Below are 19,205 nucleotides of genomic sequence, written 5' to 3'. Positions count from 1 at the left end.
AGGGAAGCAAGAGGAAAAAGAGTAGTTGGTGCCGAGGAAGAGGAGGAATACTTTGAACCAAACATGGAAGACAACATGGAAAACCCTCATGAAGAAGAGGCTCACAACCATGGCGGAGGAGGTCGAGCAAATCATGCCGAGGAGGATAGAAGAGTTTTAGGCTCTTACATCAATCCAAACCCAGGAAACTGTGGAAGTAGCATTCAAAAGCCAACCATCCATGCCAACAATTTTGAACTAAAACCACAGCTCATCACCCTTGTTCAGAACAACTGTTCGTTCGGAGGAAGTGTCCAAGAAGACCCCAATCAACATCTAACCACCTTCCTGAGAATATGTGACACAGTGAAGTCTAATGGTGTTCATCCTGACGCCTATAGACTGCTCTTATTTCCATTCTCACTCAAGGATAAGGCAGCCAAGTGGCTAGAGTCTTTCCCGAAGGAGAGCTTGACAACCTGGGAAGATGTGGTGAACAAATTCTTAGCAAGATTTTACCCTCCTCAACGAATCAATAGGCTGAGAGCTGAGGTCCAAACTTTCATGCAACAAGATGGTGGGACTCTTTATGAAGCATGGGAGAGGTTTAAGGACCTAACAAGGAGGTGCCCACCAGATATGTTCAACGAATAGGTGCAGCTGCATATTTTTTATGAAGGCCTGTCATATGAATCAAAGAAGGCAGTAGACCATTCATCCGGAGGATCTTTGAACAAGAAGAAGACCATTGAGGAAGCCATAGATGTCATTGAAACAGTAGCAGAGAATGATTATTTCTATGCTTCTGAAAGAGGCAACACTAGGAGAGTAATGGAGCTAAACAATGTAGATGCTCTGCTGGCCCAAAACAAGCTCATTACCCAGCAGCTGGCTAACCTCACCAAGAAGATGGAGAAGAACCAAGTAGCAGCAATCACTACTTCATCAACAACCCAAGAAGGAGTGAATGAAGAAGCAGAGGGTAGTCAGGAGCAAGCCAACTACATTGGGAATTCACCTAGGCAAAACCATGATCCATACTCTAAGACCTATAACCCTGGATGGAGGAATCACCCAAACTTTGGGTGGGGAAATCAACAAGACCAAGGCCTAGATCAAAGACGTTCAAATCCCAACAACAATGCAGCCCACCAATATTTCACGTCTAGACCATATCAGCACCTACATAACCAACCCTCTCAAAACCTTTACCAAGGCCAAAATAACCCACCTCATCCTTCCACCTCTAATCCCAATTTACCATCATTTGATGATAGACTCTCAAGGATTGAGAATCTACTTGAAGGCATAGGCAAAGAGATTCAAGACAGTAAAGCGTTCCGAGAAGAAGTGATGTCCAATATGCAGAACCAGGATGCTGCCATCAAGAAACTTGAGACACAAATTGTCTACTTATTCAAGCAAATCCTCAGCCACAACCTTCGTAGTAATACTAACTCAACCAAAAGGGAGGAGTGTCAGGCTATCACCCTTCGGAGTGGGAAGGAACTGAAGGAAATCCCCCAAAAACCACAAGAAGAGGACTCAAATAAAGAGGAAGAAGAGCAGGATGAAGCTCGAGTTCCAACTTTGAGTTCACAAAAAGGGGAAGAAGTGCTGAAGCCAGACGTCCCAAGAGTCCCATACCCTCAGCAATTAAAGAAGAAGGGAGATGACAATCAGTTTTTAACATGCCAAGAGACCAATCTGGTATTGAAGTGGGAGAAATGTCACTTTTTGGTGACAGGAGGAATAGTCCTTGGTCACAAAGTTTCTAACCAAGGCATTGAGGTTGACAGAGCTAAAGTAGAACTTATTGAAAAACTGCCTCCACCCAGTGATGTCAGAGCAATTAGGAGCGTTTTGGGGCATGCTAGTTTTTACAGAAGGTTTATTAAAGATTTTTCAAAGATAGCCAAGCCCTTAAGCAATCTCCTTGTATCTAATACACCATTTATCTTTGATGAAACATGCATGTTAGCCTTTGAAAATTTGAAAATGAGGTTGTCCTCTGCTCCTATCATTTCCCCACCTGATTGGAATTTACCATTTGAATTGATGTGTGATGCATCTGATTTTGCAGTTAGGGCAGTGTTAGGACAGAGGAAAGACAACTTAGTCCATGTGATATACTATGCTAGCAAAGTCCTTAATGATACTCAAAGAAATTATACCACTACTAAAGAAGTTACTAGCAATAGTTTTTGCATTTGACAAGTTTAGATCATACCTCATTGGTGCTAAAGTGATTGTTTTTACAGATCACACAGCACTTAAATATTTGTTTGCCAAGCAAGAATCAAAACCAAGACTAATAAGATGGATCTTATTGCTGCAGGAATTCAATATTGAAATCAGAGACAAGAAAGGAGTGGAGAACAAGGTAGCAGATCACCTATCCAGGATTCCTCATGATAAAGGTGGAGCACATGATACAAGTGTGAACGAGCTCTTCCCTGATGAGCAGTTGATGACAGTTCACAAAGCACCATGGTTCGCAGACATTGCCAACTTCAAGGCAACTGGGGCCTTACCTCCAGAGATCAATAAACCTCAAAAAAGGAAGCTCATGAATGATGCAAAATGCTTTGTCTGGGATGAGCCATATCTCTTCAAGAAGTGTTCAGATGGAATCCTTAGGAGATGTGTTTCGGAAGAAGAAGGACGAGAGGTCCTATGGAATTGCCACGGCTCATGCTATGGAGGCCACTTTGGAGGGGACAGAACTGTAGCAAAGGTGTTACAAAGCGGATTCTTTTGGCCCACCCTTTTCAAGGATGCCAAAGAACTAGTAAAGAGCTGCAATGAATGCCAAAGATCTGGAAACTTGCCCAAAAGAAATGAGAAGCCACAAAATTTCATCTTGGAACTGGAATTGTTTGATATGTGGGGAATCGATTTCATGGGACCATTCCCAACCTCATATGCAAACAAGTACATCTTGGTAGCAGTGGATTACGTTTCCAAGTGGGTAGAGGCTATTGCAACCCAAACGAATGATAACAGGGTGGTCATGAACTTTCTCAGGAAGAATATCTTTAGCCGGTTTGGAGTCCCACGAACACTCATCAGTGATGGAGGGAGCCATTTTTGTAACAGACCACTAGAAGCTCTTCTCCTACGATATGGGGTAAAACACAAGGTAGCCACGCCTTACCATCCCCAAACAAGTGGACAAACTGAGATATCCAACAGAGAGCTAAAGAGGATTCTGGAAAAGACTGTGGGTGCATCAAGAAAGGATTGGTCAAAGAAGCTGGATGATGCTCTTTGGGCATACAGAATAGCATTTAAAACACCACTTGGAATGTCCCCATATCAACTAGTGTATGGGAAAGTTTGTCATTTACCACTGGAGCTGGAACACAAAGCTCTCTGGGCTATCAAGATACTAAATTTTGACAGCATTGCTGCTGGTGCAAAGAGGATCTTGCAGCTACAAGAGATGGAGGAATTCAGGTCACAAGCCTATGAAAATACCAAGATGTATAAAGAGAATGCAAAGAGAAGACATGACCTGCATCTTGCACCCAGGAGTTTCGAAAAGGGGCAGCGAGTACTTCTTTACAATTCCAAATTGAGACTGTTCCCAGGAAAACTCAAATCAAGGTGGTCCGGCCCTTTTCTTGTCACAAAATTTTCGCCATATGGACACATCGAAATCATGGATGAATGTTCAGAGAGGACTTTTACAGTGAACGGACAAAGACTCAAGCATTATCAGGGCAACATGGGGGAAAACCTCAGAGTACAATATCATCTCAGGTAAAGGAGGAATCGTCGAGCTAGCGACGGTAAAAGAGCGCTCTGTTGGGAGACAACCCAACCTCAGGTAGTTTTCTTTTCAGCTTTATTTCAATAAAGGTCACAAGCTGTTTCCCCTGTATTGTGAGGAGCTAAGTTTGGTGTTCCACACTAACACAATCCAAGAGTGAAAGTATAATTCTAAATTTGGTATTCCACCAAAGGATATCAGTTAGAATCACACCCCACTCCCAAAGAACATTGCCAGCTCCAACCAATCAAGGGAAACCACTTAGATATAGTTAGACTTTAGGTAATCATTGTTTTGTTAATAACAAGATATGAGGTTCTCTGCATATATGCAATATTTTGCATTGGACAAGGAGCTAAGTTTGGTGTTCACACACCAAATTAAAGTCAGAAGTCACAAGCATACATGCAAGCTAACTATTTCTCAAGTGCTTTGGGAACAAGCAACTTCCAATAACTTTGCAGGAATCTTATGAGGAAATGGTGCACCTTCACCCAAGGAAGTGAGGTAGCAAGGACTAGGATGATGACAAAAAAAGAGGGCAACTAGAAGTCATCACCCGAAGGTTGTATTGTTACTTAATTCCATTGTACTTAGAATGTTGAAAATTTGAAGTCCGAATGCACTTTTGATCAATAGTGACTCATTAATTGGAACCTTTTTCAATTCTGTCTTTTAAGTTTTGTGTTGAAAAGGTCCATGCTTGCTAGTCTTTATGTCACTGCATCATCACTAGGCTTACTTGTATGCTTGTTCCTTTAAATCAAATAAAAAGAGAATGAGTGTTTACAAAAGACCAGAGTGGAGCTCATACTATGGAGTAAGTTCATGAGTTTATGGTGTGATCATAAGTTAGCTAAGTTGATTCAACCACAAGGTGGGAAGACAACTATCTGTCATTAATACTATGCTTTGACTGACCTTTTCTTTACTGTTTTTAGGGTAGTTTCATGCATTTCCTTAGAAAATAAGCTAGTTTTGGGTAGATATTCACTTATATCTTGATTCAAGCATACATTGTGCGCTTTACATGATTTCATGAGGATTTTGCATGAATTTAATGACAAATTGGATATTGTATTTCCCATGACTTGGACTAGAACTTTGATGCACTCTATTGCTTAATTTCAGGACAAAGGAAGCAAGGAAGAACCACATTAGCAGCCACGTTAATCTAATTAACGTAACTCCTAACGTGGAATAGGAGTAACTTGTAAAGTTAATGAGAAAAATAATCGCCAATAACGCTCTCGAAGCCATCATTGCCCACGTTAAGAGTCACGTTAACTAAGTTAATGTGGCTCTTAACGTGGCCACTTATGAGCTTGGTCTAACGTTAGTGACAAAGGTAAGCGTCACTAACGTTGGCTTCCCCTTTCCTTCTTAACGTTAGAGGCCACGTTAACTAAGTTAATGTGGCTCTTAACGTGGCCACTTATGAGCTTGGTCTAACGTTAGTGACAAAGGTAAGCGTCACTAACGTTGGCTTCCCCTTTCCTTCTTAACGTTAGAGGCCACGTTAACTAAGTTAATGTGGCTCTTAACGTGGCCACTTATGAGCTTGGTCTAACGTTAGTGACAAAGGTAAGCGTCACTAACGTTGGCGATCACCTTCCTTCTTCACGTTAGCTTCCACGTTAACTAGGTTAATGTGGGAGTTAACGTGGCTTATTGTGACGTGGCCAACGTTAGTGACACTTACCTTTGTCACTAACATTGGCCAAGTCACAATAAGCCACGTTAACTTCCACGTTAACCTAGTTAACGTGGAAACTAACGTGAAGAAAGTAGGTGATCGACAATGTTAGTGACACCAAACATTGTCACTAACGTTGGTATTAACCCACACAAGCCCCAATAAGCCACGTTAACTCCCACATTAACCTAGTTAACGTGGAAGCTAACGTGAAGAAGGAAGGTGATCGCCAACGTTAGTGACACCTAACATTGTCACTAACGTTGGAAGGAGCCAACACAAGCCACAATGAGCCACGTTAAATCCCACGTTAACTTAGTTAACGTGGAAGCTAACGTGAGGAGGAGAGATGATGAGGCAACGTTAGTGACATTCACCTTTGTCACTAACGTTGGAGATGGTTAGCATAGCCACGTTAAAAGCCACGTTGACCTAGTTAATGTGGACTCTAACGTGGGAGCTAGGGGCACATTGGAATGTTAGTGACAAAGGTAAGTGTCACTAACGTTCTCGAAGGTTGGCAAGCCTACGTTAAGGAGCCACGTTAACTAAGTTAACGTAGACTCTAACGTAGGGAAGGAGGAGGCTTCTCAACGTTATTGGGAAAGGTAAGTCCCAATAACGTGTGCGAAGGACAAAGAGGCAACGTTAGTGGCAACGTTTGTGCCACTAACGTTGAGGTTAACGTGGCTCATACTTGGGTGAGGAACGTTAGTGAAAAAGGTGATTGTCACTAACGTTCTCGAACCCATATTTTCACTGAACGTTAACACCACTAACGTCCTGAGCTAAAGTCTCTGCCCACTTCACACTTTCTCTCTGCAAGTAAAGCCAAGCCCAATGAAGAAGATAACTGCTTCAAACTCAAGATCCAAAGGCCCATACCCAAGAATTGAAGAGCCATCTAGAAGATCAGAAGAGTAGTATATATAGGAATAGCTTTGAATTAAAAAAGGAGTTGGAAAATATAGGGAGCCTCTTGGCATAGAACTACTCTCTGTATTTTACTTTCTCTGCACTTCTAGTTTCATCATGTATTCTCCATCTTTGTTTTCATTTTCCAAAGCTATGAACAACTAAACCCCTTTCTTTGGGTTAGGGAACTCTGTTGTAATTTGATGGATCAATACTAGTTTTCATTATTCTTCTTCTATCTTTTCTCTTGATTTTACATGAAAGCTTTCGATCTTCATCCAATTGGGTAGTTATCTTGGAAAAGAAGCTATTCAAACTTGGATCTCTTCTGAACCTTGAAAGAGGAATGAAGAGATCATGCTAGAAATGCTTTCTCATGCTGGACCAAATTGGGTTTGGATGGATATGTGACTATAATCCTCTCAACACTTGATTTGGGAAATGCATGTGGTATAATCAGTGACCATACTTCATCTCTTCTCATGAGCAATTAACCAAGGATTTGGCTATTGATCAAGATTTGAGAGATTGAATTACAAGGAATTGTAATTCGATCACTTAAGATGGCCAAGGAGATCAATGAGTGGATTGATTGAGGAAGAGATGAAAATGAAATCGATCCGGAGAATGCAACATGTCCTGAGCCCAATGAACTCCCCATTTCTGATCTTACCTATTTTCTTTAATTTCTATCATTTACTTTTATGAGCAATTACCCCATTCCCATTTAAGATTCTGCAATTTACTTTCCGTCATCTACATTCAGCTCTTTATTTCTAGCATTTACTTTTCTGTTATTTACTTTCCCGCCATTTAATTTTCTGCAATTCTCAACCCAAATTCTGATTCGCTCAACTAGAACATTCCTCTAATTAAAGTTGCTTGACCAATCAATCCCTGTGGGATTCGACCTCACTCTATTGTGAGTTTTTACTTGACGACAAATTCGGTACACTTACCGAAGGAAATTTGTTATGAGACAAGTTTTCCGTGCATCAGTCAATATTTTGTTCTGAGCCAATATGGCATTCAGAGTATCAATTTCAAGAACTCCCTTCTTCTGAGGTGTCCCATTGTTCACAGGATTCCTCTCAGAGGTGCACATGAACTGGTTATTTGCAAACATTTCAATGAGTTCCTGAGCTTCTTCAGGGGTTTTCAGATGAAGAGATCCTCCTGCAGAATGGTCCAATGACATTTTTGACAACTCAGACAGACCATCATAGAATATACATATGATGCTCTATTCTGGAAGCATGTCAGTAGGACACCTTTTGATCAGTTGCTTATATCTTTCCCAAGCTTCATAGAGGGATTCTCCTTCCTTCTGTCTGAAGGTTTGGATTTCCACTCTAAGCTTGCCAATCTTTTGAGGTGGAAAGAATTTGGCCAGAAAAGCACTGACCAGCTTATCCCAAGAGTTTAGGCTATCCTTAGGTTGTGAATCCAACCATGTTCTAGCTCTGTCTCTTACAGCAAAAGGGAAAAGCATAAGCCTGTAGACCTCGGGATCAACTCCATTGGTCTTGACAGTGTCACAGATTTGCAAGAATTCAGCTAAAAACTGATCAGGATCTTCCATTGGAAGTCCATGAAACTTACAATTCTGATGCATTAGAGAAACCAATTGAGGCTTAAGCTCAAAATTGTTTGCTCCAATTGCAGGAAGTGAGATGCTTCTTCCATAGAAGTTAGAAGAGGGTGCAATAAAGTCACCAAGCATCTTCCTTACATCTCAACAATTGTTATTAGGTTCGGCCATGTCTTCCTCTTTTTCGAAAATTTCTGTTAGGTTCTCTCCACAGAGTTGTGCTTTAGCTTCCCTTAGCTTCCTCTTCAGAGTCCTTTCAGGTTCAGGATCAGCTTCAACAAGAATATTCTTATCCTTGTTCCTGCTCATATGAAAAAGAAGAGAACAGAAAAGAAAATATGGAATCCTCTATGTCACAGTATAGAGATTCCTTATGTGAGTATAAGAAAAGAAGAATATAAGAAGGAGAAGAGAAAAATTCGAACACAGAGAAGAAGATGGGGTTCAAATTTTGGGTGGGAGAGAAGTGTTAGTAGATAAATAAATAGAAGGAGATGTGAGAGGGGGAGAGAATTCGAATTTAATTTAAAATAAAAGGAAAACATTTTTTTTATTTCAAATATTAGTTAGAATTCCAAAATTAAAAAGAAAAATAAAATTAAAATTAAAATTTGAAATAATTAATTAAAAAGAATTTTGAAAAAAAAGGTGAGGAGTTTTCGAAAATTAGAGAGAGAAAATTAGTTAGGTAGTTTTGAAAAAGATAAAAATCAAACAAAAAGATGAGATTAATTGAAAAAGATTTGAAAATTAATTTTGAAAAGATAAGAAGTTAGAAAAGATTTTGAAATTAAGTTTTGAAAAGGAAATTAAAAAGATTTGATTTTTGAAAAATTAAAGTTGATTACTTAACTAACAAGAAACTAAAAGATATGATTCTAAAATTTAAAGATTGAACCTTTCTTAATAGGCAAGTAACAAACTTTAAAAGCTTTGAATCAATCACATTAATTGTTAGTAAAGATTTTGAAAATCATATTTTTTTAGAAAGTTTTCGAAAATATTAATAAAAAAAGATGAGAAAGATTTGATTTTTGAAAATGTTTTGAAAAGATAGAATTTTTAAATTGAAAATTTGACTTGACTTATAAGAAACAACTAAATTTTAAAAATTTTTGACTAAGTCAAACCAAATTTTCGAAATTTATTTGTAAATAAGGGAAAGATATTTTTTTATTTTTGAATTTTTTATGAGGAGAGAGAAAAACATCAAAATGACACAAAATATGAAAATTTAAGATCAAAGTAAAAAATATGCATGCAAGAACACTTTGAATGTCAAGATAAATACCAAGAACATTTTGAGTGTCAAGACGAACACCAAGAACTTATTTTTAAAAATTTTTATGAAAAGAAAGACATGCAAGACACCAAACTTAGAAATTTTTAATGTTGAGACATTAATAAATTGAAAATGCATATGAAAAATAAGGAAAGACACAAAACATAAAATTGCAAAGATCAAACAAAGAAGATCATCAAGAACAACTTGAAGATCATGAATACCACCATGCATGAATTTTTGAAAAAAAAATTTTTGAAAAATTAAAACATGCAATTGACACCAAACTTAAAATTTGACACTTGACTCAAACAAAAACACAATTTTTTTTTGTTTTATGATTTTATTAAATTTTTTTGGATTTTCAAAAATTAATTAGGAAAAGAAAAATAAAGAAATTCAAAATTTCTAATAAGAATTCTAGGAATGATGCAATGTTAGTCTAAAACTCCGGTCCAGGAATTAGACATGGCTTACTAGCCAGCCAAGCTTTCAGTGAAAGCTTCGGTCCAAAACACTAGACATGGCCAATGGCCAGCCAAGCTTTAGCATACAAATCAGGCATACAACAGCTGAATTGATGAGAATCAAAAAGCTCTTGTGATGATGAGTTGAAACCTCGGTCCAAAAGATTAGACATGGCTTCACAGCCAGCCAGACTTCAACAGATAATCATGAAACTCTAGAATTCATTCTTAAAAATTCTGAAGCCATAGAATAATTTTTTTTTTGAAATTTTTTATATTTTTTTTTCAAAATTAAAAATAATAAAAACAAAAGCTTAAAATTAAAATAAAATTACCTAATCTGAGCAACAAGATGAACCGTCAGTTGTTCAAACTCGAACAATCCCCGGCAACGGTGCCAAAAACTTGGTGCACGAAATTCTGATCTCAATGGCGCCAAAAACTTCGTATGCACTATCATAATCTCAATTCTTCTTCACAACTTCGCACAACTAACCAGCAAGTGCACTGAGTCGTCTAAGTAATAAACCTTACGTGAGTAAGAGTCAATCCCACAGAGATTGTCGGCTTGAAGCAAGCTATGGTCATCTTGTAAATCTCAGTCAGGCGGATTCAAATGGTTATGGGATTTTGATAATTAAAATATAAATAAAATATAAAATAAGATAGAAATACTTATGCAATTCATTGGTAAGAATTTCAGATAAGTGTATGGAGATGCTTTGTTCCTTCTGAATCTCTGCTTTTCTACTGCCTTCATCCAATCATTCATACTCCTTTCCATGGCAAGTTGTATGTTGGGCATCACCATCGTCAATGGCTACCTCCCGTCCTCTCAGTGAAAATGGTCCAAATAGCACTGTCACCGCACGACTAATCATCTATCGGTTCTCACTCATGTTGGAGTAGGATCCGTTGATCCTTTTGCGTCTGTCATTACGCCCAGCACTCGTGAGTTTGAAGCTCGTCATAGTCATCCCATCCCCGGATCCTACTCAGAATACCACAGACAGGGTTTAGACTTTCTGGATCTCAAGAATGACCGCCAATAATTCTATCTTATACCACGAAGACTCTGATCTGAACCAGGAGCCCAAGAGATAAACGCTCAAGCTATTGCAGATAGAACGGAAGTGGTTGTCAAGCACGCGTTCATAGCCGAGAATGATGATGAGTGTCATGGATCATCACATTCATCTGGTTGAAGTACGAGTGAATATCTTGGAATAAGAATAAGCTTGAATTGAATAGAAAAACAATAGTACTTTGCATTAATTCATAAGGAACAGTAGAGCTCCACACCTTAATCTATGGGGTGTAGAAACTCCACCGTTGAAAAATACATAAGTGAAAGTGGTCAAGGGATGGCCGAATGGCCAGCCCCTTAAACGTGATCTCTGAACATAAAATTATTCAAAAGATGTGAAATAAATCACTAAAAGTAGTTTTTATACTAAACTAGTAGCTAGGGTTACATAGGATGAGTAAATGATGCATAAATCCACTTCCGGGCCCACTTGGTGTGTGCTTGGGCTGAGCATTGAGCTTTTATGTGTAGATACTCTTTTTGGAGTTAAACGCCAGGTTGTAGCCTATTTCTGGCGTTTAACTCTGATTTGCAACCTGTTTCTGGCATTTAACTCCAGAATAGGACAGAAAGTTGGCGTTTGAACGCCAATTTGCGTCGTCAAAACTCGGGAAAAGTATGGACTATTATATATTGCTGGAAAGCCCTGGATGTCTACTTTCCAACGCAATTGAGATCGCACCAATTAGGGTTTCTGTAGCTCCAGAAAATCCATTTCGAGTGCAGGAAGGTCAGAATCCAACAGCATCTGCAGTCCTTCTTCAGCCTCTGAATCAGATTTTTGCTCAAGTTCCTCAATTTCAGCCAGAAATTACCTGAAATCACAGAAAAACACAAACTCATAGTGAAATCCAGAAATGTGATTTTTATTTAAAAATTAATAAAAATATTCTAAAAACTAACTAAATCATACTAAAAATTATGTAAAACAATGCCAAAAAGCGTATAAATTATCCGCTCATCAGTGTTTAATAAAATGGGACTTGTGGGTATGGTGGTTGAGGGATATATTGAGAATAAGGCTCATAGGCATATGGTGGTGGTGATTGCATCATGGTATGGTTCTTGTTCATGATACACTGGAGGAGGTTGTTACCAAAAGGGTTGATCATAAACTTGAGGCTCCTCCCACCTTTGATTGTTCCATCCTTGATGCATATCCTCATTATAATTCCCATTTCCTACAACATATTTAGAACCACACTCATAGCTAAAGTGATGAGAATTCATAATAGCATGAGAAAATAAAAACAAAAACCAATAAGAAACAACGAAAAAAAAACTCCTAAATCTAGTAAAAACTAGCAAGAAAACTAATTACAATATTCACATATGAACAATAGCCAATAATATAACACCATTGCAATTGCCCGGCAACAACGCCAAAAACTTGACGGAGGATAAATGTCGGTTAAGAATTTCTCAAAGGAATTTCGTTGCAAGTATAGATCCAGACCGACAATTAATCCTCAATCAAAGTTTAAAAGGATTTCACAATACAAAACACAATAACCAAGAGTATTAATCCCGGGTCGTTCTCCCTAGGAATTACAATCAAGTGCTTAATTATTGGCTATGAGGGAAATCGGGGGTGAGATAGCAATTGACAAGAAATGTAAATAGCAAGAAAGTAAATTACAATTAACTAATAAAAGAAAGGAAATTCAAATAGTAAAAAGGTCTTGGCAAGGGTTGATGGTTAAGGATCACTATCCTTGTTACAACCACAATATGATAATTACAAGGATCAATCCCACTTTGTCATCCCCAATGTTAGAGGAAAGTCAAATGGGCTTAATTAATCCTAATCCATAAGTCCTAGCTAACTCACTAATTAATTTAGTGAGAGACTAGAGTCAATGAAAATAAATTATCAATCACTTGGACATTAGTAACTCAAGCTTACCCAAGTTACCAACCCAAGCCAAGAACACAAAAATCTACTCTAAAATCCAACCAAGCATTTTATCAAACACTTGGAAGGCATAAAAGGAAAGCATGGTAAAATAGCAAGAAATATTAAATCTACAACTACCCAATGCAAGTAAATGACAATAACATCTCAATTAAACAATAAGAAACATAAAAACATAAATTGCATTAATAGAAATTGAAATCAACAAGAGTCATGAACATAAAGGAAAAAATTAAGGAAATAACAAGTAAAACTAGGAAAGCAAAGATGTAAGAATAATAAATTGCAAGGAAAACTAACATAAAACAAGAACTAAACCTAAATCTAAGAAGGGATTAACTAAATCTATCCTAATTCTAGAGAGAAGAGAGAGCTTTTATATTCTACACCTAATTGCTCTCCCCTTCATCCTTCTTGAATTTGGCCTTTAATAGCTTCAAAAATGAGTTAGATTGGACTTTGGCAGCTGCAAAAATTGCCCCCAACGTGTTTTATTAAGTTGGTCATGTGCTGCTTGTCATACGTACACGTGAGTCACGTATACGCGTGAGTCATGCTTACGCGTGGCCTGGTCAGTTTCCCTCTCACGCGTACGCTTCGCAACGAATTCCTCCAATTCCTCATTTCTTCATGAATTCTCCATTTTGCATGCTTTTTCTTCACTCCTTCAATCCAATCTTTTCCTTCTAAACCTGAAATCACTCAACAAATATATCAAGGCATCAAATTAAATTAAAGTGAATTAAATTTATCAATTTTTGGGTCTAAAAAGCATGTTTTTACATTTAAGTACAATTTAGGAATAATTCATAAAACTATGCTATTTTATTGAATAAATGTAGGAAAAGTTTATAAAATCCATCAAATTCAATACAAAATAAACCATAAAATTGTGGTTTATCAATGGGGTGTCTCCCACCTAGAACTTTTTTTAACGTTCTTAAGTTGGATGGTCATTAGCTCATGTTCATTTCCTTGGCACATCCTCAAGGACATCCATCTCATCCTTCTTGTTGTCCTTGGGTGCATCCTTAAGGAGGTATACTTCCAATTCTTTTGGTGACTTGTATCCATGATATTTCTTAGGTCGGTGCCCATTTACTTTGAAGGTTGCTCCACTATAAGGATGAAGAAGCTCCACTATGCCATAGGGCTTCACTTCTATTACCTTGAAAAGGCCATCCCATCTTGAACGAAGCTTGCCCGGCATAAAATGAAGTCTTGAATTGTAAAGGAGAACTTCATTGCCTTCTTGTATGTCTTTCTCACAAATGGGGTGATCATGGAATTCCTTAGTTCTCTCCTTGTAGATTCTTGCATTTTCATATGCTTCCATCCTAAGGCATTCTAGTTCCTCTAATTGTAGCTTCCTTGCAATGCCACTTTTGTAAAATCTATGTTACATTGCTTAACCGCCTAGTATGCCTTGTTCTATTTCAACCACGATGTGGCACGCCTTTCCATAAATAATCCAAAAGGGGCTCATTGGTGCACGAAATCGTGATTGTTCATTCCTTGTTAACGGCTCCAAAAACTCAGTATGCACATTCTGAATCTTAATTCTTTTTCATAATTCCGATACAACTAACCAGCAAGTGCACTGGGTCGTCCAAGTAACAAACCTTACGTGAGTAAGGGTCGATCCCACGGAGATTGTCGGCTTGAAGCAAGCTATGGTCATCTGGCAAATCTCAGTCAGGCGGATTCAAATGGTTATGGTGAATTGATAGTTAAAATATAGTTAAAATATAAAATGGGATAGAGATACTTATGCAATTTATTGGTGAGAATTTCAGATAAGCGTATGGAGATGTTTTTGTTCCTTCTGAACCTCTGCTTTCCTACTGCCTTCATCCAATCATTCATACTCCTTTCCATGGCAAGCTGTATGTTGGGCATCACCGTTGTCAATGGCTACATCCCATCTTCTCAGTGAAAATGGTCCAAATGCGCTGTCACCGCATGGCTAATCATCTGTCGGTTCTCGATCATGTTGGAATGGGATCCAGTGATCCTTTTGCGTCTGTCACTACACCCAACACTCGCGGGTTTGAAGCTCGTCGTAGCCATCCCTTCCCAGATCCTACTTGGAATACCACAGACAAGGTTTAGACTTTCCGGATCTCAAGAATGGCCGCCAATAATTCTAGCCTATACCACGACGACTCTGATCGTAAATCAGGAGGCTAAGAGATATGCATTCAAGCTTGCTTTCATAAGTGAGAATAGTGATGAGTGTCACATAATCATCAAATTCATCATGTTCTTGTGTGCGAATGAATATCTTAGAGAAGAAATAGGCTTGAGTTGAATTGAAAAATAATAGTACTTTGCATTAATTCATGAGGAACAGCAGAGCTCCACACCTTAATCTATGGTGTGTAGAAACTCTACCGTTGTAAATACATAAGAACAAGGTCTAGGCATGGCCGAATGGCCAGCCTCCCCAAATGGCATATGAATTCGAAAATAGGGAAAAAGACCCCTAGTACAATAGTAAAAAGTTCTATTTATACTAAACTAGTTACTAGGGTTACAGAATTAAGTAAATGATGCAGAAATCCACTTCCGGGCCCACTTAGTGTGTGTTTGGGCTGAGCATTTAGCTTTCACGTGTAGAGGTCTTCCTTGGAGTTAAACACCAGTTTGTAACTTGTTTCTGGCATTTAACTCTGCTTTGCAACTTGTTTCTGGCGTTTAACGCCAGAATAGGGCAGAAAGCTGTCGTTAAACGCCAGTTTGCGTCGTCTAAACTCGGGCAAAGTATGGACTATTATATATTGTTGGAAAGCCCTGGATGTCTACTTTCCAACGCAATTAAGAGCGCGCCAATTGGGTTCCTGTAGCTCCAGAAAATTTACTTTGAGTGCAGGGAGGTCAGAATCCAACAGCATCTGCAGTCCTTCTTCAACCTCTGAATCAGATTTTTGCTCAAGTCCCTCAATTTCAGCCAGAAATTACCTGAAATCATAGAAAAATACGCAAACTCATAGTAAAGTCCATAAATGTAAATTTTGTTTAAAAACTAATAAAAATATAGTAAAAACTAACTAAATTATACTAAAAACTATGTAAAAACAATGCCAAAAAGTGTATAAATTATCCGCTCATCACAACACCAAACTTAAATTGTTGCTTGTCCCCAAGCAACTGAAAATCAAATAGGATAAAAGGAAGAGAATATACTATAAATTCCAAAATATCAATGAAACCTAGCTCCAATCAGATGAGCGGGACTAGTAGCTTTTTGCCTCTGAACAGTTTTGGCATCTCACTTTATCCTTTGAAGTTTAGAATGATTGGCATCTATAGGAACTCAGAATTTAGATAGTGTTACTGATTCTCCTAGTTCAGTGTGTTGATTCTTGAATACAGCTACTTTATGAGTCTTTGCCGTGGCCCTAAGCACTTTGTTTTCCAGTATTACCACCGGATACATAAATGCCACAGACACATAATTGAGTGAACCTTTTCCGATTGTGACTCAGCTTTGCTAAAGTCTCCAATTAGAGGTGTCCAGGGTTCTTAAGCACACTCTGTTTTTGCTTTGGACCTCAACTTTAACCGCACAGTCTCAAGCTTTTCACTTGACACCTTTACCCCACAAGCACATGGTTAGGAACAGCTTGGTTTAGCCGCTTAGGCCAGGATTTTATTCCTTTGGGCCCTCCTATCCACTAATGCTCAAATCCTTGGATCATTTTTATTACCCTTGCCTTTTGGTTTTAAGGGCTATTGGCTTTTTCTGCTTGCTTTTCTTTTTTTTCTTTCTCTCTCTTTTTTTTCCTTTTATTTTTGCCAATTTTTTTCGCAAGCCTTGTTATTCACTGCTTTTTCTTGCTTCAAGAATCAATTATATGATTTTTCAGATTATCAAATAACATTTTTCCTTTTTCATTATTCTTCAAGAGCCAACAATTTTAACATTCATAAACAACAAATTCAAAAGACATATACACTGTTCAAGCATTCATTCAGAAAACAAAAAGTATTGCCACCAAATCAAAATAATTAAACTAGTTTCAAGGATGAATTCAAAATTCATGTACTTCTTGTTCTTTTGTAATTAAAACATTTTTCATTTAAGAAAGGTGATGGATTCATAGGACATTCATAGCTTTAAGACATAGACACTTAGATACTAGTGATCATGTAGTAAAGACACAAACATAAATAAAACATAAGGCTCAAAAACTGAAAAACAGAAAAATAAGAACAAGGAAATTAAGGAACGGGTCCACCTTAGTGAGGGTGGCGTCTTCTTCCTCTTGAAGAACCAATGGTGTTCTTGAGCTCCTCTATGTCTCTTCCTTGTCTTTGTTGCTCTTCCCTCGTAGCTCTTTGATCTTCTCTAATCTCATGGAGAATGATCATCCAATCATTCATACTCCTTTCCATGGCAAGCTGTATGTTGGGCATCACCGTTGTCAACGGCTACATCCCATCCTCTCAGTGAAAATGGTCCAAATGTGCTATCACCGCATGGCTAATCATCTGTCGGTTCTCGATCATGTTAGAATAGGATCCAGTGATCCTTTTGCGTCTGTCACTACACCCAACACTCGCGAGTTTGAAGCTCGTCATAGCCATCCCTTCCCAGATCCTACTTGGAATACCACAGACAAGGTTTAGACTTTCTGGATCTCAAGAATGGCCGCCAATAATTCTAGCCTATACCACGACGACTCTGATCGTAAATCAGGAGGCTAAGAGATATGCATTCAAGCTTGCTTTCATAAGTGAGAATAGTGATGAGTGTCACATAATCATCAAATTCATCATGTTCTTGTGTGCGAATAAATATCTTAGAGAAGAAATAGGCTTGAGTTGAATTAAAAAATAATAGTACTTTGCATTAATTCATGAGGAACAGCAGAGCTCCACACCTTAATCTATGGTGTGTAGAAACTCTACCGTTGAAAATACATAAGAACAAGGTCTAGGCATGGCCGAATGGCCAGCCTCCCCAAATGGCATATGAATTCAAAAATAGGGAAAAAGACCCCTAGTACAATAGTAAAAAGTTTTATTTATACTAAATTAGTTACTAGGGTTACAGAATTAAGTAAATGATGCAGAAATCCACTTCCAGGCCCACTTAGTGTGTTCTTGGGCTGAGCATTGAGCTTTCACGTGTAGAGGTCTTCCTTGGAGTTAAACGCCAGTTTGTAACTTGTTTCTGGCGTTTAACTCTGCTTTGCAACTTGTTTCTGGCGTTTAACGCCAGAATAGGGCAGAAAGATGTCGTTAAATGCCAGTTTGCGTCATTTAAACTCGGGCAAAGTATCGACTATTATATATTGCTAGAAAGCCCTGGATGTCTACTTTCCAACGCAATTAAGAGTGTGCCAATTGGGTTTCTGTAGCTCCAAAAAATCCACTTTGAGTGCAGGGAGGTCAGAATCCAACAGCATCTGCAGTCCTTCTTCAGCCTCTGAATCAGATTTTTGCTCAAGTCTCTCAATTTCAGCCAAAAATTACCTGAAATCATAGAAAAACATGCAAACTCATAGTAAAGTCCATAAATGTAAATTTTGTTTAAAAACTAATAAAAATATAGTAAAAACTAACTAAATTATACTAAAAACTATGTAAAAACAATGCCAAAAAGCGTATAAATTATCCGCTCATCACAACACCAAACTTAATTTGTTGCTTGTCCCCAAGCAACTGAAAATCAAATAGGATAAAAGGAAGAGAATATACTATAAATTCCAAAATATCAATGAAACGTAGCTCCAATCAGATGAGCGGACTAGTAGCTTTTTGCCTCTAAACAGTTTTGGCATCTCACTTTATCCTTTGAAGTTTAGAATGATTGGCATCTATAGGAACTCAGAATTTAGATAGTGTTATTGATTCTCCTAGTTCAGTGTGCTGATTCTTGAATACAGCTACTTTATGAGTCTTGGCCGTGGCCCTAAGCACTTTATTTTCCAGTATTACCACCGGATACATAAATGCCACAAACACATAATTGGGTGAACCTTTTCAGATTGTGACTCAGCTTTGCTAAAGTCCCCAATTAGAGGTGTCCAGGGTTCTTAAGCACACTCTGTTTTTGCTTTGGACCTCAACTTTAACCGCACAGTCTCAAGCTTTTCACTTGACACCTTTACCCCACAAGCACATGGTTAGGGACAGCTTGGTTTAGCCGCTTAGGCCAGGATTTTATTCCTTTGGGCCCTCCTATCCACTGATGCTCAAATCCTTGGATCCTTTTTATTACCCTTGCCTTTTGGTTTTAAGGGCTATTGGCTTTTTCTGCTTGCTTTTCTTTTTTTTCTTTCTCTCTCTTTTTTTTCCTTTTATTTTCGCCAATTTTTTTCGCAAGCCTTGTTATTCACTGCTTTTTCTTGCTTCAAGAATCAATTATATGATTTTTCAGATTATCAAATAACATTTTTCCTTTTTCATTATTCTTCAAGAGCCAACAATTTTAACATTCATAAACAACAAATTCAAAAGACATATGCACTGTTCAAGCATTCATTCAGA

General features: G+C 38.1%; 1 protein-coding gene across 1 annotated transcript; it reads right to left on the bottom strand.

The window, feature by feature from the left end:
• LOC107615635 lies at positions 13,675–14,043 on the bottom strand. Its single transcript, XM_016317683.1, has one exon. It carries the CDS (start codon positions 14,041–14,043, stop codon positions 13,675–13,677), a length of 369 nt encoding a protein of 122 aa, XP_016173169.1.

The sequence above is a fragment of the Arachis ipaensis genome, chromosome B09, assembly GCF_000816755.2.
Source record: "Arachis ipaensis cultivar K30076 chromosome B09, Araip1.1, whole genome shotgun sequence".
Lineage (NCBI taxonomy): Eukaryota > Viridiplantae > Streptophyta > Magnoliopsida > Fabales > Fabaceae > Arachis > Arachis ipaensis.
The sequence above is the reverse complement of the archived record's forward strand: the minus strand, read 5'-3'. Positions and strand labels throughout refer to the sequence as shown.